Consider the following 24,638-nt stretch of genomic DNA (forward strand, 5'->3'; position numbering starts at 1 on the left):
GTCCTTGGTGCGTCCTCTCCAGCAAGTCCTGGTTAATACCTGAAGTGCATACTCAGTAAAGTTCTGATATTTCTATGTCAAAGAGGATCTACAGCCATTGCAGGTAACCTTGGCTGGCAAAGGCTGGCTGAGTTTCTTGGGGATAAACGTTCTCAAAATCTGGAGTTAGCCATCACTGATTCTGTTTGGAATATTCAATGAAACCACTAACGAAAATGTAATTATTGTGTGACTACACGATGATCACCAAATACAGAATCTGGCTGTGTATATCGAGGCAGGTTGGTTCTATACAGAATGACGATTCCCAAATTCCCAAAAGATCTAACATCAGAGCTGGGGGTTGATAACTTGGAAATTTAAGTGTTCCGGTCTAGATATGGTCCCTTTATGTAAAAATAGGTGATTGTCCCACTTTTATTACACTTTGATAAAGTTCCCCCTTCAAGCGCAATGCGAGGTGTAGCGGTTTAATGTGGAATATTAGTTGGTGGTGAGCCACAGAGAGCAATTTAGTGCGATATCAGGGAGGAACCATTGGGTGTATTATCAGGAAGAATCCATTATGTGTAATTATTGGGTGGAATGGTTTAGGGGGGGACCATTGGGTGTATTATCAGGAAGAATCCATTAGGTGTAATTATTGGGTTGTGAGCTAATGGGTGAAATGGATTAGGGGAACCATTGGGTGTATTATCAGGAAGAATCCATTAGGTGTAATTATTGGGTGGAGAGCTAATGGGTGGAATTGACTAGGAGGAACCATTGGGTGTATTATCAGGAAGAATCCATTATGTGTAATTATTGGGTGGAGAGCTAATGGGTGGAATCGACTAGGAGGAACCATTGGGTGTATTATCAGGAAGAATCCATTATGTGTAATTATTGGGTGGAGAGCTAATGGGTGGAATGGAATACCACTAATTCATTCCACCCATTAGCTCTCCACCCAATAATTACACATAATGGATTCTTCCTGATAATACACCTAAAGGTTCCCCCTAATCCATTCCACCCATTAGCTCTCCACCCAATAATTACACATAATGGATTCTTCCTGATAATACAACCAATGGTTCCTCCCTGATTTCGCACTAAATTGCACTCTGTGGCTCACCACCAACCAATATTCCACATTAAACCACTACACCTTGCATTGTGCTTGAAGGGGGAACTTTATCAAAGTGTATTAAAAGTGGGACAATCACCTCTTCTTACATAATATGGACCATATCTAGACCGGAACACTTTGATGAATTTCCAAGTCCCCTGTTCCCGCCCCCCTAGTCAGGGTTTCCCACCTCCGGTGAGCAGGGGGTCTTCATCCCATGAGCCTCTGTACCTGGGATCCCCAGCGCGGGAAAGCTTCCCACCTCCTGGACTCCCAGCTACAGAAAGCCAGCCATTGTCCCCAAAGAGTGTCCCCACCAATCTCAGGGACCCCCAGAACGGTAACCACCACGAACAGCCTCCGTTCACGGGGTCCCTGGGTGAAACCAGGCAAGGGAAGCGTCTCCTTTCGGCACACAAATGCTCCCCCTGGCCACCGCCAGGCTATACGAACGGCGGCCACCCAGGGGAGCACTCAATTACTTCCCTTGCGGTTTAACACTTATGTTGCAAGTTGCCAATGTTCTAATTGATTGGTGCGAACATTCCAAGGGGCACTGGGTAAGTCCTCACTCGGGAACCGAATGAGGTGGGAAGCAATCCGCAAATGCTTCCCCATGGACAGCGTTCGTATAACGAACGGGCCGCCACCCAGGGGAGGCACACGCCGAGTCTTCCCTTGCGTTTTTTGGTTTTGACCCCTCATTACGAGGTGTGAATGTTCTAAACGAGTTGTCGGGGTGGTCCCCGTTCGCGAGGTGAATTCATCCCCTTCGTGTAGGACCTCACGAACTGGGCGCAGGCACATTCATATAGAAAATAATGGGGAAACACACAGAATTGAATACAGCAATTCACGAACATGCAGCGGTCCCGCCACATGATATACTGGGTGGATAGTTGTTGGGTGAGATACCGGGTGGACAGCCATTGGGTGAGATACTGGGTGGACAGCCATTGGGTGAGTTATGAGGTGAAGAGCATTTGGATATAATAAAAATGTTTACCTTTCATTCTGGTACACTTCCACAGAGCTGTTCAGTTCTGCTAACTCTTCCTTAAGGAGTTGCAGGTTGGAGTTGACATAACTGAGCTCCAATGCCACGGTTTCTTTCACTTTGTGGTTCGTGGTAGCACTGCAATAGAAACATACTGACTCAAGAAAAGCTTTAAAAGACGTATGGAAGAGGGCAATTTAATGTGCCCAAATCAAGACTACAAAAACTACATTTCAATATCTTGCAGATGTTTCTTGCATGCCGGTGGGTATGCAACCATCTCTAGTACTATACTTCCTCGCCCTCTATATCACAGAGAAAGCCCACTAGTTTATATTTACATAATTCCATAATTTTAGAATATCCTTCAAGTGTAGATAAACAAAGGGTTAGACGGACAGACAGATGCTGTTATTTTTATTGTGTCAATGAATCACTGAATGTATACTGAACTGTGGTCACATGTATAGGTGTCATTCTAAGTAATTGCCCTGGGATGTGTACTAAAGGTACACAGAATTGTCACAAGTCAGAAACCCAACACGCAGAGTGATATGAATTGTAATACAATGTACACTGTTCAGCCACATTAAAACCACTGATAGGTGAAATGAATGTGTACCCCGGCTGGGTACCTCTGCCAAGCTTACTTCCTAGCTGGAACCGGGAAACCTGAAGCGCTTCTGCTCCAGTCGCCACAGTTTGACTGGGGTCCTTCTGGAGCTTTTCCACCCGACCAGACTGCAGCTCTCCTTCCAGGCAGGTATCGTCCCCTCTGCCTATTCCTCTGCAGCTCTGGTTACAGTGATTATAGCCAATGCCTTTACAAAGGCACTTGCGGCTCTCAGGCCTTGCTCACTTGATTTATCCCCGGGCTAAAGGCATCCTTCAGCCAGCAAACAGGTCTAAAGACTGTCACTGGGATTCCTATTAATCCACACAGGACACAAGTTCCAAAAGGAACTAACATATAAAACTTTAGACACTATAGAGCCCTCTGGTCCCCCCTTTCCTCGCGTCCCCCACTCCCGACACATAAAGGGTAAAAAAATCTTTAAATCACTTACTCGAATTGGTGCTACTGTGGGTGGGGGCGAGCGAATACGCTTGCACGGCGAGTGCAATAGGCCCTAAACATAGGAAAGCATTGCTTTAAAAACTGCAATGATTTCCATTGCAGGACTAAGTGGGACTGGGACACTACACCCAGACCACTTCAATGGGATTAAGTGGTTTGGGTGACTATAGTGGCCCTTTAATGTGGATGTTACTTTGACACCTTGACATCATGTGAGAGACTGACAAAGTCATACAGAAAATGATTACCGGTACTTGCTACTAAAGGTGCTTCTACAAGCTATTGCATCAGACGGTGTACTTCGTTTTTCACACATAGTTTCTTTATTTTGGCTTTATGTTTGTTAAATAAATCATGACACAGTGTAATATGTCAAGTGTTGTGAGAACTGATTATTATGTCGTCCTGATATGTAAAACTATAGAATTCAAAGAGGACGTACTATCTTTTTTCCATGACTATCTGTGCCATTTAGAAGGGGCTTCCACCTATGATACCGCTTACATTAACATCAACTTTTTTTGCAAAAATTTAAAAACTAGTATATTCCAAGATGACAAGTCGGGTACAAATAAAATTGCTGCACTATTGCAGCTCGATAATGGAATACATAAAATGTCTTATTTTTATCCAAAAGAATCTGATTAGCATTGAAATAGCGAGACGTATTGTTGAGTCCAAAGAACGCATGTCTTTTATATTGGAAACCTATTCAGGATTCACAAAGCCTTCTCTTCTGCTGCTGGGAGCAATGTCTTTACTCAGCTCCACGAAATTCTCACACAAAAGGCTTTGAGGAAAATAAGCCATGGTTAGTGATGAGTCACCTCTCCAATCCATTGTAAGGGCCTTATCTGTAGAAAACAGCCGTGGTAGACAAGAGTCCCAGTTACTGTGCGCCCATGTTAGACATGCTTTATGTGCAGGAGACATGCAACGGCACATGGAGTGCATCCTTCTCTGGATTGTTATCAGACCGAGCACCACGGCTGGCCTGTCACCTAGACATGAGAATCTCATCTGTACTTTTATACGGTTTAAAAGAAAAATTTAATTTATATTCAAGCAGGATATGCTCCTGAACGTATGTATCTGCGTAAATATATTATATATATTTATTACACAATCTGACTGTTATTTCAATATACACAACCAGGTCTGTCTGAGATTAGTGGGAGTTAAGCTATTAAGTGACATCTGCCACAATTTTAATGAAGGCAGCCAGTATAGCTCGACCCAGGACTGTAACTCTCTCTAATCCCTTTAATCCCAACACACTACACTATACATTAAAGGGACACTAAAGTCACCAAAACATGTTATCTTAATTATCCAATTTTGGAGTATAGATCATGCCTTTGCAATCACACTGCTCAATTATTTTCCATTTAGTTAAATCACTTTGTTTATGCAGCTCTAGACACACCTCCCTGCATGTGACTCACATGGCTTTCCTAAACATATCCTGTAAAGGGAGATCTAATTTTTAAACTTCCATTATTGCAAATTCTGTTTAATTTAGAATTTCTCATCTCATGCTCGGTTAATAGTTTGCCAGACCTTGTACTGTAATTAAACTAGATTTTACAGACTGCAACACTGGTTTTATTTACATCATAGAACAGATTTAGGAACAATAGAAATTAATATTTATAGAGTTGTAGAACGCAAGTTTCAGCTTCCTGGATGAATGAGAGGTTGTTGTTGAAGCTTGGAAGGCTACGTATGTCCCAATGTGAGACACCACAATGTTAAATAAATGCTGAACAGGGATACCTTATGTAATAAAGATTGTAATGTTTTAGCCCATGTATTATGCTCCCTTTAATATCCGACCTGACAGTAGTTTGGGGAGAATCCCCACTCCCATCAAGTACAAACATTAGGGGTTCCTAAAGCACTGTGTAGACTAATAATGCTTAGGATTGCTAATACTGTGACTTGCACCATATACCGGTAGATTGCTCCCTAATAGATTATTAAAAATGATGAAATGTATTATACACTTCACATGGAAGAATACATTATGTGTAGCAGTAAAGCCTAAGAAACAAAAAAAGATTAAAAAAATCAGTTGAAATATAACTTATTACAGAATTTGCACGCCCACATTAGTAATAGAATTCCATCCATATTTGGACACCATTAATTGGCTGAGCCAGTCAGCCGGCACAAAATCTGGAAAATACTGACATGGCGATAATAATATGCTGAATGAAGGACCAGGCCAAGGGAACACCCCATGTTTGTCAAATCGCTGAAACTGTGTTAACACAGAACTGGGCACAGCGTGCTCCTTTAAAGATGCACTCTAAGCACCATAGCCACTATATCCTGCTGTGGTGGTTATTGGGCTTAGAGTGCACCTTTAAAGGACTTCTCAGTGCCCCATAACCACTGCATGGTTTGGTGTGTATTAACCATCAGGGATTAACGTGAGAGAGCTGGTCTCTGACTGCCTCCTGTGTAACATGTCCAAGCATAACAGGACGGCTAAAGTCACTCTGCTTCCTGCAAAACGGAAAATTTACTGCAAAAAAATAAAAAAAATAGTAGACTGAGGTCAAAGAGCTTAAAGTCAGTTCTGTTGTGCAAAATATTCCATTCTGTTCTGTTATTAAATGGTAAACAGATTTCGAAGTGCCTCTGTTTGCAGACACAGCAGAGATTAAATAATATATATTCTGACCCGTACATAATAATATATATTCTGACCTGTACATAATAATATATATTCTGACCCGTACATAATAATATATATTCTGACCCGTACATAATAATATATATTCTGACCCGTACATAATATATATTCTGACCCGTACATAATAATATATATTCTGACCTGTACATAATAATATATATTCTGACCCGTACATAATAATATATATTCTGACCCGTACATAATAATATATTCTGACCCGTACATAATAATATATATTCTGACCCGTACATAATAATATATATTCTGACCCGTACATAATAATATATATTCTGACCCGTACATAATAATATATATTCTGACCCGTACATAATATTATATATTCTGACCCGTACATAATAATATATATTCTGACCCGTACATAATATTATATATTCTGACCCGTACATAATAATATATATTCTGACCCGTACATAATAATATATATTCTGACCCGTACATAATATATATTCTGACCCGTACATAATAATATATATTCTGACCCGTACATAATAATATATATTCTGACCTGTACTAAAAAATGCAGCGCAAGTACGGTGTTACCCTTGAGGATGATGCATAGAAATTAATCAAAGACTGGTCCAATGTTCTGATTTATTTTCTGTTAAATACTAGATCATAAAGCACCTCTAGGTTGTATTTCAAAAAGCATTTTACCATTTATGGATTTGCCAAACTACATTTGTTCTTACACCATGGGTTTCCCAGCATGCAATAGAGAATTATGACTTCATTTACAACTGGTGTTGGACTCGTGGGACAGCAGGAGTTGAAATGAGTGTCTTAAAACCCAGAAGTTTACATGTGTAACATGAAAGCGAGATTAACAGTGATTATTATAAAAACATTTAAAATATAAATGTTGCAGGCCAGGAACCTCGAATACAGGATATAAGACACATCTGCATTTCAGACAGAATAAACTGCAATATTTAATCATTGTATTGCAACACAGCGAGTACACATTAGCCTATTCTATGCTATTATCATACTTCTTCAGTACACACTTTCCCAAGAAAATGTTTCCCTTTAAGAGATGGAGGCTGTGAATTGATGTAAGTGTTAAGAATACACAGTTTGGGGACAAACCAACAGAGCAGTGACCTCCTCAGGTCACCAGGGAGAAAGTAAATATTTTACTACAGAGAAACATAAGATGGATAATTAGGAAAGTCTAATTAATGACGTTTTAATCAGTTGGCTTGTTTATATTGTACCCAGCAGATTGATGGCATGTGGGCACATCCCACTTGCAGCAATTATTGCCATCACTGCTGTGTTTTCTCATGGGCCCTCCCAAAGTTTGTTCTCGTTCTACATAACCAAAACATGAAGCTATGGTTCTCGGACCCAGAATAAATATTATAGCTAAAAGTTTGAAGGAACATTGTAATGTTAAAGAATAAACCTTTTATAAAATGTGGTGTAAAAATTAGATTTACTTTACGGTTCCTATATTCAAATAGGGTTCAAAATCTTTGCCTGGAAATTATAGACCTGTGAGCTTAACTTCTGTGTCTGGGAAAATATTTGAAGGGGCACTATAGGATCAGGAATACAAACATGTATTATGGAATCTATAGTTTTAATATCACGATTTTACCCAATACCCAATACCTTCCCTTACGTAAGGTGAAAACTCACCTTTTTTACAGTGCCACACTGGTCCATTGGTGCTGACTTCACCCCTCTCAGCCTTCTTGGCTGACATCATCAGAAGGAAATGCATTGGATTGGCTGAGATCTTCAAGGGGGTGAGGTGGCGTGGCCAATTAGCACCTCCTCACAGAGATGCATTGAATGAATGCATCTATGTGGGGAAAGTTCAGTGTCTCCATGCCGAAGGTGCTGAATGTCAGTCACACTGTGCAGCACTGCCCCAGGAAGCAACTCTAGTAGCCATCTGAGGAGTGGCCACTGGAGGTGTCCCTAGGCTGCAATGTAAGCCCTGCCTTTTCTTTGAAAAGTCAGAGTTTACATTAAATAACATGCAGGACTGACTGTACTCACCAGAACTACATTAAACTGTAGTTGTTCTGGTGACTATAGTGTCCCTCTAACTATTCAGGAATTCATTAGGAAGAACATTGTTATTTGCAATAATCACCATGGTTTATATATAGAGTGTATAGATCAGGGTGTTGCAGTGGATTTGATCTACTTGGATTTTGCCAAGGCGTTTGATACAGTTCCACACTAGGTTAATGTTCAAACTCAAAGAAATTGGTCTAGATAAAAATTCTTGTTCTTGGGTAGAACATTGGCTTAAAAATAGAGTACAGAGAGTTGTAAATTTTCAATCCGGACAAAAGTGGAACCTTAGGAATCTGTTCTGGGACCGCTTCTATTTAAAGGACCAGTCCACATTTCCGACCTCGCTCAGCCCCTTAAAAATCGCCCAACAGTTTAGTAGATATACACCAATGAATATATGCATGCATATTTTTATGTATGTATTCATTGGGGGTATAGTGTAAAACAGCTTTAAAAAGTTGCAGTTGTTATGACTGCAGTTTTTGTAAGTCCTCCCCTTTTTTCCCGAAGAGACTTTCAGTTTCTTAATAGGGAAGACAATTTGATTGAAATCAATTATAAAACACACCATTCCAGGTGAAACGCGCCTCGGGAGACAGGAGAAGAGAATTTTTATTTTGCCCATGTTTTATTTACATATTGTTTTTAAATATTTTCGAAGGTAATAAAAAAGGTATATACATATTTTATTTCCCTCCTGTTTTTCCTCATCTGATCCAGGTTCTAGTTAGGGGAGTGTCACCCCCAAAGTGACACAGGTCTTTTCAACTTGGAGCCAGTTGTCAAAAAGCTCCAATCAAGGTGAGCACCATATTTGGTCACATATTATCCAACAAAATTGGAAAGCGTCTTGTCTCTTTATTATTTTTCATTAACATGTACTACATTGGGAGCTCCTGATAAGAATATTCCTTGAAGAAAGGTTGTTGCTTGCCACATAAAAGGCACAAGAGGCTACAGAGTTTAGAGCCTATACCCTGAAAAGGCACTACACATTGTTAGTCTTTTTGTATTTATTCACATGTATCCATAATTGTTACAATTTTGAGGGTAAGTCCCTATATTCATTTTGAAGCGCTGCACTCGCACTTTATACGTTAAGGGTATATCACGTAAATATAAGGTGCACATTTGACATATATTTTCTGGTTGGTGGGTTATTTGGAGTACCCACAGAGTGTTTTTTCAGCTGCTATATAAAATAAAATCACTACAACAAGAAATAGGCGCCACAACATTTTACAATAAAGTTTTAATTTTTTTCTCATTGAAAAGCCTCTGAGTCCCCACGTGCAAGCTTGCACCGGCATGTTTACACACGTGCACGTGTGCCGGCTTATGTGCACTTCTGAAGCTTAGGAGCTGGTCTGAGGTCTGCAAAGGGAGGGAAGGGAGGCAGGCACTCAGTGAGCTAATAGAAGTAAGAAGGAATCCTCCCTGGCAGTTTGATTGACAGGGGGTGGAGGGGAGGAAAGGTGTTCCCTAGTTAATTTAAACAAGTGCTGATTTCTCATAGAAATCAGCGCTTTTATAAACTAGGGTTAAACTATCCAGCAAGATGAAGTGCTTTTGGGATGTGGAGTGGTCCTTTAACATGTTTATAAATGATCTTGAAATAGGCATTGAAAGTCATGTTTCAGAGTTTGCAGATGACACAAAACTCTGTAAAGTAATAAAACGTGAGCAGGATATTGCTTTTCTCCAGAGGGAATTAGATAGATTGGGGGACTGGGAACTCAAATAGCAGATGGAATTTAATGTAGAGAAATGCAAAGTTATACACTTTGGGGTAAAGAATGCACAAGCAACATACACCGTAAATGGTAGCGAATTATGGCTAACAACACACGAGAAGGATTTGGGAATTTTTATAGACAACAAACTAGGATACAATGTAAATGTCAATCTGCAGTTGCTAAGGTCAGTAAGGTTTTGTCATGTATAAATAGGGTGTAGCGGAGAGGTAGTATAATCCACAGTATCTCCGCTGGGTAACAGGAACAGCATAAAATAATCCAGGCAAATAAAGACAGCATACAATAATCCCGGTAGCGTTGTAAAAATCCTTCCTTCCCAAGAACTAGACGACACATAGGCTTGGAGTCAACTGAGCTTTTAATCACAGGCCACAGTATTTATGGGATTCCCCATGCAAGGGGTTTCCCTACTGACATTACAGGGGTTGTACAGTAGGGGACTACATGGGAAACTTAACAACCTGGACATTTCTCCCATCATGCACTGCTGTACGAGAGGGATACTAGAAGAACTAGTGGGGATACTAGAATATACAGTTAAGTGAATTATCCCTATGTACAGCAGAACCAATATTTTACATATAAATGTATAACTTCAACATTATTCATTATATTTAAACAAATGGACGTTCGGTAGATAGCTGGGGTCTGAGCGCACATTTCGTGAAAGTACCGCTCAGGTCCCAGCATAAATAACCGAACACCGCACGAAACAAACATTACTTTCAAATGACATGCAAACTACCGATTGATCTTAGGGAAACACATTACCGAAGGACCGGGGCTCCCGAACGGCTTGAAAGTCCAGCGGTATTTGTGCCGTTGAGTAGCCGATTTTAGTTCCAGGCGCTCGACGACCAAATACAGCTGGGCTAACAAAGGATCCAAGATGGCCGACCGCCGCGTGGTCGGTAGCCGAACGGCGGCCACCCTGAATCTCTCTAATTACCGATTGCAACAGTATTGCAATCTTTAATGGGAGCCACTCGACCTCCTGTGTGTGGTTTCCCTTCGGTAGTTTGTTCGTTTCACGAACAGTGTTGAAATTCACGGTTCGTGAAACTATTGTATGAATGTTGGTGGCTTTCATGCCACCAGCATACGAACGCTATTGTTCGCATGTAATACACTATACATGAATACACTTGATTCTTAAAGCTATAGGCACACATTTAAGAAAATACAGTTTTAAGTGGCTAGTTTTGCCACATAGGGGCATTAATTCTCAGGATGAAAATATAATTTTGCCTCTTTATAAATCACTGGTAAGACCACATATCGAATATGCTGTGCAATTTTGGGCACCTGTTCTAAAGAAGGATATCATGGCACTAGAAAAAGTGCAGAGGCTGGCTACAAAATTTATAAAAGGAATGGAGCATTTTAATTATGATGAGAGGTTAACAAATTGAAATATTTTTTTGTTTGGAAAAACAGCGCCTTCGAGGGATATGATAACATTATACAAATATATTCAGGGCCATTGTCTGGAAATCTATTCATGAACAGCACTATACATAGGACAAGAGGTCACGCATTTAGACTGGAAGAAAGGTCGAAGGCAGGGGTTGGAAACCTTCGGCCCGCCAGATGTTTTGGACTACATCTCCCATAATGCTTACAGCCATAATGCTATCAAAGCAACAAGGGAAATGTAGTCCACAACATAAAAAAGGCTGAAGGTTCTCCACCCCTGGTCTAAGGCAAAGGAAAGGTTTTTTTTACAGTAAGAACAATAAGGATGTGACAATACCCTCCTGACGAGGTGGTTTTATCAGAGTTTATACCGATGTTTAAACAGCAATTGGATAAGTACTTGCAAAAACATAGCATACTGGGATATAATGTTTAATTTGTGGGGTAATAGATGCTTGATCCAAGGAGATATCTGACTGCCATTCTGGGGTGAATAAATATTTTATTTAAAAAGTGAAAGTGCTTCACAGTTGTTTTTTTGCCTTCTTTTGGATCAATAGTAAAAACAAATGTGAGAAAGGCTGAACGTGATATATGCATGTGTCTTTTCAGCCTATGTACCAATGTAACTTCAGCATTCGGTCATTAAGATTAAGTGGTTTTGGTGCATAGAGTGCTCCGTTAAGGCTGAAATAGCTGAACTGGAAACATAGGTGATGAATTCCGATACTATGATCTAAAAATGCAGAATTTCCCAACAATTCATGGTTTAGTGAATAACTATAGAATCCTTGCACTAAGGTTCTTGGAGTAACCCTTTAAAAGATGTTTATACAAATAATTTTATATAGAGCTCGTGATTATGACAGGTTAGCCCTTCATGGGGCACGCAAGGCAATCTATTAGGGCTAAAGACTACAAGATGCTGGAAAAGGCTAGCTGCATTCCTTGCATACCCTTCAATGCGCTGTGGTCATAATGCATCAATCATAAAATAGCACCAAGACTAATAATAATAATAATAGATGTGGCACTAACCGGAAGAGATTTTCTGCTCCGGCTCTCATTCTCATCTCCTTGTTAATCTGCTGGTTTATCCGTGCCCGGCGATGTTGCAATTTGCTGCGCTGGGTCTGAGCAAACGGGTCACATCCCTGCAACATAAACACAGTATTATAATCAGGCATCGCACAATGGCTTTAATTGGGGATTGACACAGATTAATGGGGAGACCACACATTAATAGGCTAGATTCATTATAAAACTGAGCAGCACAGTATATCTCCAGAGCTTTCGTTAAGCAGCAAGGGATCTGAAAAGTCACGATTATTAACTCTAACGCAGAATATCTCGCATCTGGTGTGCAAACGCAGATAGATAGATAGATATTGTATATATACATAGATAGATAAAACATTCCTGTAAGTTGTGGCAAGCCAGTTGAACCTTCGAAGGGAAGAGAACTGCTGGGTGCAGAAAAATAAAAGGGTGCAGCTTGTGTGCAAGGCTAGTCTCCACTGCACATGAAAGGAACTAAAAATTGTGATCAACTTTGTCAGAATTATTTCTTCTCCCAAACGAGGACCACCCCTGTACCCTATTAGAACATTGATACCGACCACTTAAGGGAGAAACCGCAAGGGAAGTAATTAATGAATGCTTCCCCTGGGTGGCCGCCATTTCGTATAACCGAACACGTAGCAGACAAAAGAGTGGTGGCCATATTGTCGCCCGAACTTGGGCAGTGGTACTTGGTCGTCGAGTGCCTGGAACTCTTTTCGGTTAGGCACTCGTGCAACGCTGGTAAAACTTAGACCGCTGCCCGTTCTATTTCCAGACCACCTAGACGAACGACGTTCAGGAGATATGAACTGCCGAACAGGGGGAGCATTCGTATCCTAAAAATAAGAAATTCCCTTGCATGGTGTTCACACTGGAACCTCACGAACGGAAACCGCCAAGGCACCTATTTCCCTGGAACTGTTTGGGCTAGCGCCTTGTGCCTGGCCGGTCAAAACGTTACCTCGATGGCATTTCCGATTCACCGAACCGATCTGAGTGATTCTTGAATATGTTATACACCAAGATCGGGGCTATCAGGGTATGTACTTTTGTGGGGTTCCTATGTACAGTGGGGATACTTTTGGGGTACAGAATATTTTGTTGGATTTTCTGTACCTGAGAGATAATTAAATTAGATGATTTTCTCACGCAATTATCTCTCAGGCACCCCTGTATTGTTGTGTTGAAAACCCCTTGTATGGGACTGGGCATAAAAGCCATGTGTGACTCAAACTTCAGTTGTACCCCCAGAATTGTGCGTAGTCCAGTTGCTGGGGAGGAGGTGGGATATTTCGTTGGTGTTTCTCTTCTTCCTGATTGTACTTTGGTGGATCCAGCTGAGAAGGGTCCCTGCTAGGACTAGGGCTCCACTACCGCCAGTTATATAACTTATCCAAAGAGTGCGTTAAATTATTATAAATTCCTGAGGATATTGTTTATTTTATAACTGAAGCTTTAATAGGCAATACATTCACCAATTAAGGGTACGTGGCAGTTATTTTCGTGACAACTGACATCCAACTCTTTAAATAAAAGCAATCCATTTAACAGAGAAAAAACACAATAGTTTAATGGGATTAGCTAATTAACAGATTTGTCTATTGCAATGTTGTCAGGAATTTCCAGAACATCCCTTGTTGACGTATTTTACTAAGCAAATCCACAGTTTATCAGGATCTCACATGAATTCCGGGAATGTTCCAATGGGGGCGAATACATAAAACATAAAATCATGATGGACAGAATGAGGGGTGAGAGGGAGGGACAGTTACTGAATACTCAGTATGGGGTGAGAGGGAGGGACGGTTACTAAATACACAGTACGGGCTGAGAGGGAGGGACGGTTACTGAATACACAGTACGGGTGAGAGGGAGGGACGGTTACTGAATACTCAGTATGGGGTGAGAGGGAGGGACGGTTACTGAATACACAGTACGGGGTGAGAGGGAGGGACGATTAACGAATACACAGTACGGGGTGAGAGGGAGGGGCGGTTACTGAATACTCAGTATGGGGTGAGAGGGAGGGACGGTTACTGAATACACAGTACGGGGTGAGAGGGAGGGACGATTAACGAATACACAGAACGGGGTTAGAGGGAGGGGCGGTTACTGAATACTCAGTATGGGGTGAGAGGGAGGGACGGTTACTGAATACACAGTACGGGGTGAGAGGGAGGGACGGTTGCTGAATACACAGTACGGGGTGAGAGGGAGGGACGGTTACTGAATACACAGTATGGGGTGAGAGGGAGGGCCGGTTACTGAATGCACAGTACGGGTGAGAGGGAGGGACGGTTACTGAATACACAGTACGGGGCGAGAGGGAGGGCCGGTTACTGAATGCACAGTACGGGTGAGAGGGAGGGACGGTTACTGAATACACAGTACGGGGCGAGAGGGAGGGCCGGTTACTGAATACACAGTACGGGGTGAGAGGGAGGGCCGGTTACTGAATACACAGTACGGGTGAGAGGGAGGGCCGGTTACTGAATGCACAGTACGGGGTGAGAGGGAGGGCCGGTTACTGAATACACAGTACGGGGTGAGAGGGAGGGACGGTTACTGAATACTCAGTATGGGGTGAGAGGGAGGGACGGTTACTGAATACACAGTATGGGGTGAGAGGGAGGGACGGTTACTGAATACACAGTACGGGCTGAGAGGGAGGGACGGTTACTGAATGCACAGTACGGGGTGAGAGGGAGGGACGGTTACTGAATGCACAGTACGGGGTGAGAGGGAGGGACGGTTACTGAATACACAATACGGGGTGAGAGGGAGCGACGGTTAATGAATACACAGTACGGGTGAGAGGGAGGGACGGTTACTGAATGCACAGTACGGGGTGAGAGGGAGGGACGGTTACTGAATGCACAGTACGGGGTGAGAGGGAGGGACAGTTACTGAATACTCAGTATGGGGTGAGAGGGAGGGACGGTTACTGAATGCACAGTACGGGGTGAGAGGGAGCGACGGTTAATGAATACACAGTACGGGATGAGAGGGAGGGACGGTTACTGAATACACAGTACGGGATGAGAGGGAGGGACGGTTACTGAATGCACAGTACGGGGTGAGAGGGAGGGACGGTTACTGAATACACAGTACGGGGTGAGAGGGAGGGACGGTTACTGAATGCACAGTACGGGGTGAGAGGGAGGGACGGTTACTGAATACACAGTACGGGGTGAGAGGGAGGGACGGTTACTGAATACACAGTACGGGGTGAGAGGGAGGGACGGTTACTGAATACACAGTACGGGGTGAGAGGGAGGGACGGTTACTGAATACACAGTATGGGGTGAGAGGGAGGGACGTTTACTGAATACACAGTACGGGGTGAGAGGGAGGGACGGTTACTGAATACTCAGTACGGGGTGAGAGGGAGGGACGGTTACTGAATACACAGTACGGGGTGAGAGGGAGGGACGGTTACTGAATACACAGTACGGGGTGAGAGGGAGGGACGGTTACTGAATACACAGAACGGGGTGAGAGGGAGGGACGGTTACTGAATACACAGTACGGGGCGAGAGGGAGGGACGGTTACTGAATACACAGTACGGGGTGAGAGGGAGGGACGGTTACCGAAAACACAGTACGCAGTGAGAGGGAGGGATGGTTACTGAATACACAGTACGGGGTGAGAGGGAGGGACGGTTACTGAATACACAGTACGGGGCGAGAGGGAGGGACGGTTACTGAATACACAGTACGCAGTGAGAGGGAGGGATGGTTACTGAATACACAGTACGGGGTGAGAGGGAGGGACGGTTACTGAATACACAGTACGGGGCGAGAGGGAGGGATGGTTACTGAATACACAGTACGGGGCGAGAGGGAGGGATGGTTACTGAATACACAGTACGGGGCGAGAGGGAGGGATGGTTACTGAATACACAGTATGGGGTGAGAGGGAGGGACGGTTACTGAATACACAGAAAGAGACGTAGAAAGAAAGAGCATCTACAATGGATTTTTGTTTTGGGTAATGGAGATATAGACTAGTATTCCAGATATAAGTTTTAAAACATAAAGGGAAGTAACCATGATGTTTTGAAGCAGACTGCACCCTTTATTACTCAGAGACCATGTCTGACATACACAGCTTACCTCACAATCTGTGCCCATTGCTGCATTTATATCACATATTGTCCATTCCCCATGTGTGTCAGAATGGACGAGTCTATAACTAAATACTTACAACTAGCGCAAAACAAGCAGAGTACACCGCTCCGTGCCTGCCATATAGTGTTACCGAGTACTAAACACAGCATGGCTTCCCTGCTCCTTAGTATCCTCTCAAACCTTCCTTTTTTGATTTAACGTAAACTTGCCTTTCTAACAAATGTTTATGTAGCCATGAATTACTGGTGGCAGTGTTTATTATCAGTGATAAGGATAATGTAAATTGTAATTATTCTAATCTGGCAACATAAGATAAGGTGATCTGTGAATAGAAAAGATTCATGTTCTAATCTCCGAGCAATTAGCTGACATTGGTGTTCTGTGATGTTAACACTTTGGATAGAAGAAAGTAGCTTTAAAGATAAGAGAACTATAAACTGGGAGTTATCACAAACAGAATAAAGATTCTCACCATAGAGCCATCATTTGCCATATGTGGAAACAAAAGCATAAAACGAGGGGCAAAAATAGGAGCTGTACTGTGTCAAAAAACTAAATAAGGAGCAATTACCATGGAAACCAGTACAATGTCTCTCAAAATTTGTCACTTTGCAACCAAAATAGCACCTGTTTTATTTACACATCAGAAAAGCATGTACAAAAAAAAAGCCAATGGATATCCCATATAATATAGTTACATGCAGTCTAATGATCCTTCCCCAGTGATGTCTGTAGTAATCGGCTCAGACCCCAGCCTTCTGTGGAAGATTTAATGAGAATCTTCTGGGGAACGATGTAACAGAAGTGCATTTATACTACTGAATGCTCTCCAATACCTGTATACCACTACAAGCTCACCAATACCTGTATACCAATACATGCTCACCAATACCTGTATACCAATACATGCTCACCAATACCTGTATACCACCACACGCTCACCTATACGTGTATACCACCACACGCTCACCTATACGTGTATACCACCACACGCTCACCTCTATCATTCACTAGAAGAAAAAAAAAGTTCATTCACATTCAAAGTGAACAGAAACAGTTGGCCCAATTACACCTAATAAAAAATGCAGTTTGATGGCTTCTGGGAATTGTACGTATGATGTGCTGCTGGTGATGATTTCTGACATCACATGGGGATTACACAGCATTATTCACAAAACTTTGAAAACAGGTAAAAAGTTAAATTAGAGATTGAGAACAATAGACGTTAGTCGCAACGTTTCCGCTCTTAGGATATGTATATCTGCTTTGCATTCACCTAGCTCAGGGCTACTTACTGTCTTTTGGCAGGGACCAAAATGATGCACATTGTATTAACTTCGTGAACCATTCCTGAATTTTTAAATTAGTTCCGTTATCCATTCTTGAATTCTAATGGAAATAATAGATAAATGAATTCTATAAACACCTTCTGAGTTCCAACCTCCATCGTACTGAGGAAAGAAAAGCTGCTACAGGAAAGCAGTATTCAGGTACTGGCCAAGTGGCCATCAGCATGTAAACATCATAGGTGCCAATCTGGCGAACCTACTCTCCATCCTGATATAGTAATATAGTATATACCTGCTGGTGTGGGGAAGGACAGTTACCATACAGCTCATAATGAATAAACCTCAGGAACCCTAAAGGCTTATCAGCAGTAGGTATATAGTACAGGTGCAGTGGATAGATGTATACAGGTGCAGTGGATAGATGTACGCAGGTACAGTGGATAGATATATAGAGGTGCAGTGGATAGATATATACAGGTGCAGTGGATAGATATATAGAGGTGCAGTGGATAGATATATAGAGGTGCAGTGGATAGATATATACAGGTGCAGTGGATAGATATATACAGGTGCAGTTGAATGATATATACAGGTGCAGTGGATATGTATATATATATATATATATATAGGTGCAGTGGATAGATATATACAGGTGCAGTTGAATTATATATACAGATGCAGTGGATAAATATATATAGAGGTGCAGTGGATAGATATATACAGGTGCAGTGGATAAATATATATAGAGGTGCAGTGGATAGCTATATATACAGGTGCAGTGGATAGATATATATAGGTGCAGTGGATAAATATATATACAGGTGCAGTGGATAAATATATACAGGTGCAGTGGATAGATATATACAGGTGCAGTTTAATGATATATACAGATGCAGTGGATAAATATATATAGAGGTGCAGTGGATAGATTTATACAGATGCAGTGGATAAATATATATAGAGGTGCAGTGGATAGATATATACAGGTGCAGTGGATAGATATATACAGGTGCAGTTTAATGATATATACAGATGCAGTGGATAAATATATATAGAGGTGCAGTGGATAGATATATACAGGTGCAGTTTAATGATATATACAGATGCAGTGGATAAATATATATAGAGGTGCAGTGGATAGATATATACAGGTGCAGTGGATAAATATATATACAGGTGCAGTGGATAGATATATACAGGTGCAGTGGATATAGATATATACAGGTGCAGTTTAATGATATATACAGATGCAGTGGATAAATATATATAGAGGTGCAGTGGATAGATTTATACAGATGCAGTGGATAAATATATATAGAGGTGCAGTGGATAAATATATACAGGTGCAGTGGATAAATATATATTAATATATATATATACAGGTGCAGTGGATAGATATATACAGGTGCAGTTGATAAATATATATAGAGGTGCAGTGGATAGATTTATACAGGTGCAGTGGATAGATATATACAGGTGCAGTTGAATGATATATACATGTGCAGTGGATAAATATATATATACAGATGCAGTGGATAGATATATACCGGTGCAGTGGATAGATATATACAGGTGCAGTTGAATGATATATACAGGTGCAGTGGATAGATATATATAGGTGCAGTGGATAGATATATACAGGTGCAGTGAATAGATACATACAGGTGCAGTGGATAGATATATACAGGTGCAGTTGAATGATATATACAGATGCAGTGGATAGCTATATATAGAGGTGCAGTGGATAGATTTATACAGATACAGTGGATAAATATATATATAGCGGTGCAGTGGATAGATATATACAGATGCAGTGGATAAATATATATAGAGGTGCAGTGGATAGATATATACAGGTGCGGTGGATAGATATATACAGGTGCGGTGGATAGATATATACAGGTGCGGTGGATAGATATATACAGGTGCAGTGGATAGATATATACCGGTGCAGTGGATAGATATATACAGGTGCAGTTGAATGATATATACAGATGCAGTGGATACATATATATATATGTATTAAGGCCGTTTGGCCTGTATTTGTGGGAGGGGCTTAAATTAATTCACTCCCCTATATAAGGGACACCCCTTACCTGACTCATATCGCTTGAGGTCAGCATCAGAATGATTTCCACTTCCGGGTCATCCAGACGCCATTTTACCTGATTACTCCATGAGGTTTTCTAAGCAGAGCTGTGTCAGGAATCCAGCCACAGGCTTTTCCGGCCTACCACCTTCTTTCTTCAATCCATCGCCGTGGATGGTGCCCAAGTGACTCACAAACCGTAAGTCGACCTACCCGTTACGCCAGGCATCAGTCCCACGGCACCATTCACGGGTCAGGTCCTCACTTTACGGCTGCATTTTGTCTAAGTCTGTTCTAAAACTATTGCATGTTCATGCATATCATTTGTTTAAACCCCCTACCAGTCTTTGGGTGTACTACAGGCTTCTTAGACATAATCACATTTCATGTACAAACCATCAAACCACTGCATTTTCGTCTGCACACTGACCCCTACCGGTCATTCAGTGTACTACAGGCTTCTCAGACATTATTGTATTTCATGTAAAAAACAACCAACGAAATTTTTTGTATGAATAGATATCAATTTTTGATTGTGTATATATATTAAATTATCTTTTGGCATAACTATATTACTTCTACCTTTTTCATTTTTTGAAACAATATTAAGAGTGCGGTATTTTATTTATTGGTATTTTGGTTTTCATTAATTTGGAGGTTATAGTAGAGGGATACCTCTTAAATACCAGCACCACCGAGTAATTGAGTGCAAACACTACCCAATATGTTGTAAAAAACAACCAACCACCGCATTTTTCACCTACACACTGACCCCTATCGGTCATTCGATGTACTACAGGCGTCTTAGACATTTTTTGCATTTTCATATACAAACCAATAAACCACTGCATTTTCACCTACACACTGACCCCTACCGGTTTTTGGTGTACTACAGGCTTCTTAGATATTATCGCATTTCATGTACAAATCAACGAACAACTCTTTTTTCGCCTACACACTGACCCCTACTGGTCTTTTGGTGTACTACAGGCTTCTCAGACATTATTGCATTTCATGTACAAACCAACAAAACACTGCATTTTTCACCTACACACTGACCCCTATCAGTCATTCGGTGTACTACAGGCTTCTAAGACGTTTTTGCTTTTCATGTACAAAACAATAAACCACTGCATTTTCACCTACACACTGACCCCTACCGGTCATTCAGTGTACTACAGGCTTCTCAGACATTATTGCACTTCATGTACAAACCAACTAACCACAGCATTTTCGCCTACATGCTGACCCCTACCGGTCAATCGGTATACTATAGGCTTCTCAGACTTTATTTCACTTCATAAGCAAACAAACTAACTACAGCATTTTTGCTTTTATACTGACTCCTATCTGTCAAACGGTAGGATTAACCCCTTCAGGACACATGATATGTGTGACATGTAATGATCCCCTTTTATTCAAGAAGTTTGGTCCTTAAGGGGTTAAAGGGTATTTTAACATACAATCAGCATTTCTGACCCCTACTGGTCAACAGCAAAACAGTCTTCACATGTCATATACAATTTACCAGCCAATATAAATTACACATAAGATTGTTTTAAACATAACCATAAACCATAAATTAAACTCCAGCACGGGCTCAACTTCAGGTTTAATTCACAATAATTTACATTTCACATCAAGACCAACAGTGGTTCTATCAACACTGCCACCTACAGGTCTGTCAAGTACATTGACAATTTTCATGGGGTTTTACAAACACCAAAACACTGACACCTATAGGTCAACAGACAAACAAAATTTCACATACCAATCAGTATCCAACTACACTGCCACCTATAGGGCACTCGGCAGATCTCCAGTGCACTTGCATTTTGCAACACCATGTTCACTGACCCCTACCATTCAATAAGACATCCAACAATTCACATAGCAAGCACTATATCAACATCTGGTATAAATACATATATTATTACACAATAGCAGACGCATCTGTATATACGTAACTGGTAATATAGTTCACATACATTTTTCACAGCACGCTGCTCACACAACAGACTTTCCCCTAGCAAGGGGACATACAACATACAAGGTGGAGACAGACCACATTTTCACTTGTACATACGGCACTTAATGGGTTAAGATTGATACATATTTAACCAGTATGGCTACGATGTTTAATATTTACACATCACGGCACTTTACTTTTCACATATACTGTACGTATTAAGATAAGCTTGGTCTATGCCATATTTCCTTATGCCATACAGTTTTATCCATTCAGCTTACAGTTACTACTAAAAACCTATAGGGATTGTCAGGTTCAATACCATACTACCAAGTACATACACCTGCTCACGTAGTTATTCATCTCTTACCTTCCCTGGAATAGTAATAGTATACTGGCAATTAGGGTTCTAGGGCCCAATAGGTATTACCCCCTTTTTTTTCTCTGCATTATGCTTCGGTTAGTGGTCCCGCGAGGCCAACACCCCGCCTCACACTCGGAGGCATACACCCCTCGGGCCACTCGTGAGCTAGCCGCCTCGCATTGTATCATAGAGAGGGCCTCACCTGTCACTCCCCTTCCTATTTTCTGGTTACTGTCACCGAGAGGCCAACATCCTGCCACAACGTTCGGTGGCCACTCAAAATCCCCTCGCGCCAAGCATAGATAGAGCCTCTCAAGCCACTTGGCAACTAGCAGGGCCTCACCAGTCACCAAAAAACACCAAGCCTAATCGTTTTGCCTTACGGCTTAGCTAGCAAGCCAGTACAAGAACCCTGGGTACAAATAATAATTGCAATCTTTATTGTTATTTAAGTATTTCTCAAAAAGATGGTGAAGAATCACCTCTTCCTAGCACCCCGGCTAGAATTGATACACCTTCAAGCAGAGGAGATGTTGCTAGTCCAGCAGCAATCAGATCCTGGACGATCCCACACATTACCACCGACCTAAGGAGGTGACAAATACCCTACCCTGCTACAGCAAGGAAAGCAGAGTTATTCAAACTCCTCCATACATCAACGGACAACACGGAGGCAGGGGAAGGCCCAGCTACATCAACTCAGGTGACACCCAGGCTATACTAGCCTCACTCATAAACTCATGAGCCAAAAAATTTATGACAGACTGGCAATCTCGAGTTGGTCACCACAGCCCTCACAAGGCTGGGCCTCACGCTACTGTACAACCAGCACCAACCAAAACTCGGTTACCTGGTACAATCAATTCTTATGACACACAAGACGTTAACCCTGCACGTATGATGTCAGCACATTGGGGAAGCAAGGCATATATATGTATGATGATGTATCTGTGGTGGTCAGATCCAGGGATTCCAGGTAAATCGGGAACTGACCATCCCTTGGTTGGGTTGGCAATTGGAATATGCAGAGATGTTTATTTTTGCAGGTACCCATACAGAAGGGATTTTGTCCCAAACAAATGGACGAGCGCTCTCAGGCTCCAGGTACCAGCACCTCTGAACTACCAGAGACCATTGATATGAGTAGTTGCATTGCATATAGACTGTTGCATATATGTTCAAATGGTTCAGGGCACATGACAAACCATGTGTCCCAATACAACTTACAAATAACGTACACACCAATGCATTTTCAACACTACTGACTCATCACACTTCCAGACTTGTAGTAGATTTACTAAAGCTCTGGAGCTTCAAAGGTCTCCCATACAGGTATCATAAACACACCTTCAAGGAATATAGCATGCCCTCACTTACAGTCAGCACAACAAAACCATTGGCTATAAACACACTCATAGCCAAGATTTGCAGAGGGGTCTTCCAATCTCCACCATTTACAGCAGGGCACCAAACACAAACACATTGGTATTGTCACAAGGAATCTTCCCTTAAACAAAGACTAACCATAGACTTATTGGCACCACACACCTCCGCTACCCCAAGTCTCAACTCCCTCATACCCTCCAAGGAGTTTTCTTACTATACAACACCATTGATCTACCTTTACAGCTATCACTCAAGCATGGGTTGAAGCTTGGTTAAGTAAGACCAATATCATCAACGCAGTAAACGGCTACCATCTACCCTACACACTGGCACTTACATGGCATAAATTGGGCAATCCTTTCCCCGCTCAACTTTCCAGCTACAGATTAGCCTATCGATATTCGCAGATACTCTGTGCTGGTTATGATAACATATCCAGAGGTCTTACAGTCATACACTATCTAGAAGACTTCTTGTTGATCAAAGATCAACAAGAAGCCTCACGGCAACAAGATCAACAAGAAGCCTCACTATCTAGAAGCCTCACGGCAGCTTAGTCTGGTTGACCACTTGGGCATCCCAGTACCCCATAAGAAACAGAAGGCCCAGACACTATCATCACATTACTGGGCATACAACTTGAGTCAGCATCCATACATGCAAGTTACCACAAGACAAATAGGGAACATTCTCATCCACATCAATCACTACCTCCTGCTTAGTACTTACAACTACAAGGAACTACAATCCCTACCAGGTTCCTTAATTTTGCCACGCCAATCATACCACAAAACCACGCTTTCACATCCAGAGTACTTTCCCCTTTTTTCCACACTTCCAACATGATGATCAGAGGATGTCCCTAGACACCTCAGCAACAGCAGACCTGCACATGGGGGGGAATTTCTTAACCACTTGGCATGGTAAAAGCATGTTCCTTCCAGGATTGTCTGACACTTCTCCAACCAGATGGTCAGACGCGGCGTCTACCACGGGTTTGGCAGCGATCTACCGGGAACGATTGCTTTGGAGCTGTTGGCCATGGCATCCAGGTTTGGAAATTTTTCCACCACCTCAGCCCCTTTGGGAGATCTACCCCATTGTAGCAGCTGCTGTGGCATGGGGTAAATCATGGTCAGGGTCATCAATCCGTTATTACTCTGACAACTAGGCACATGTCATATCATCAACAATCGCCACTACTCATCCATAAGGTCATGATATTTCTGGGGAACT

The 24,638-nt window shown here is 41.8% G+C and overlaps 1 protein-coding gene across 1 annotated transcript in view; it reads right to left on the reverse strand.

The window, feature by feature from the left end:
• Positions 1-24,638, reverse strand: part of RHPN1 (rhophilin Rho GTPase binding protein 1) — a 73,334-nt gene that overhangs the window by 43,965 nt on the left and 4,731 nt on the right. The window contains exons 3-4 of the mRNA XM_063450988.1: positions 12,151-12,266; positions 2,118-2,246 (exon numbers count right to left, since the gene is read on the reverse strand). Coding sequence (XP_063307058.1) covers positions 2,118-2,246; positions 12,151-12,266 — 245 coding nt within the window. The remainder of the gene's footprint in view (positions 1-2,117; positions 2,247-12,150; positions 12,267-24,638) is intronic.

Source organism: Pelobates fuscus, chromosome 4, assembly GCF_036172605.1.
Source record: "Pelobates fuscus isolate aPelFus1 chromosome 4, aPelFus1.pri, whole genome shotgun sequence".
Taxonomy (NCBI): domain Eukaryota; kingdom Metazoa; phylum Chordata; class Amphibia; order Anura; family Pelobatidae; genus Pelobates; species Pelobates fuscus.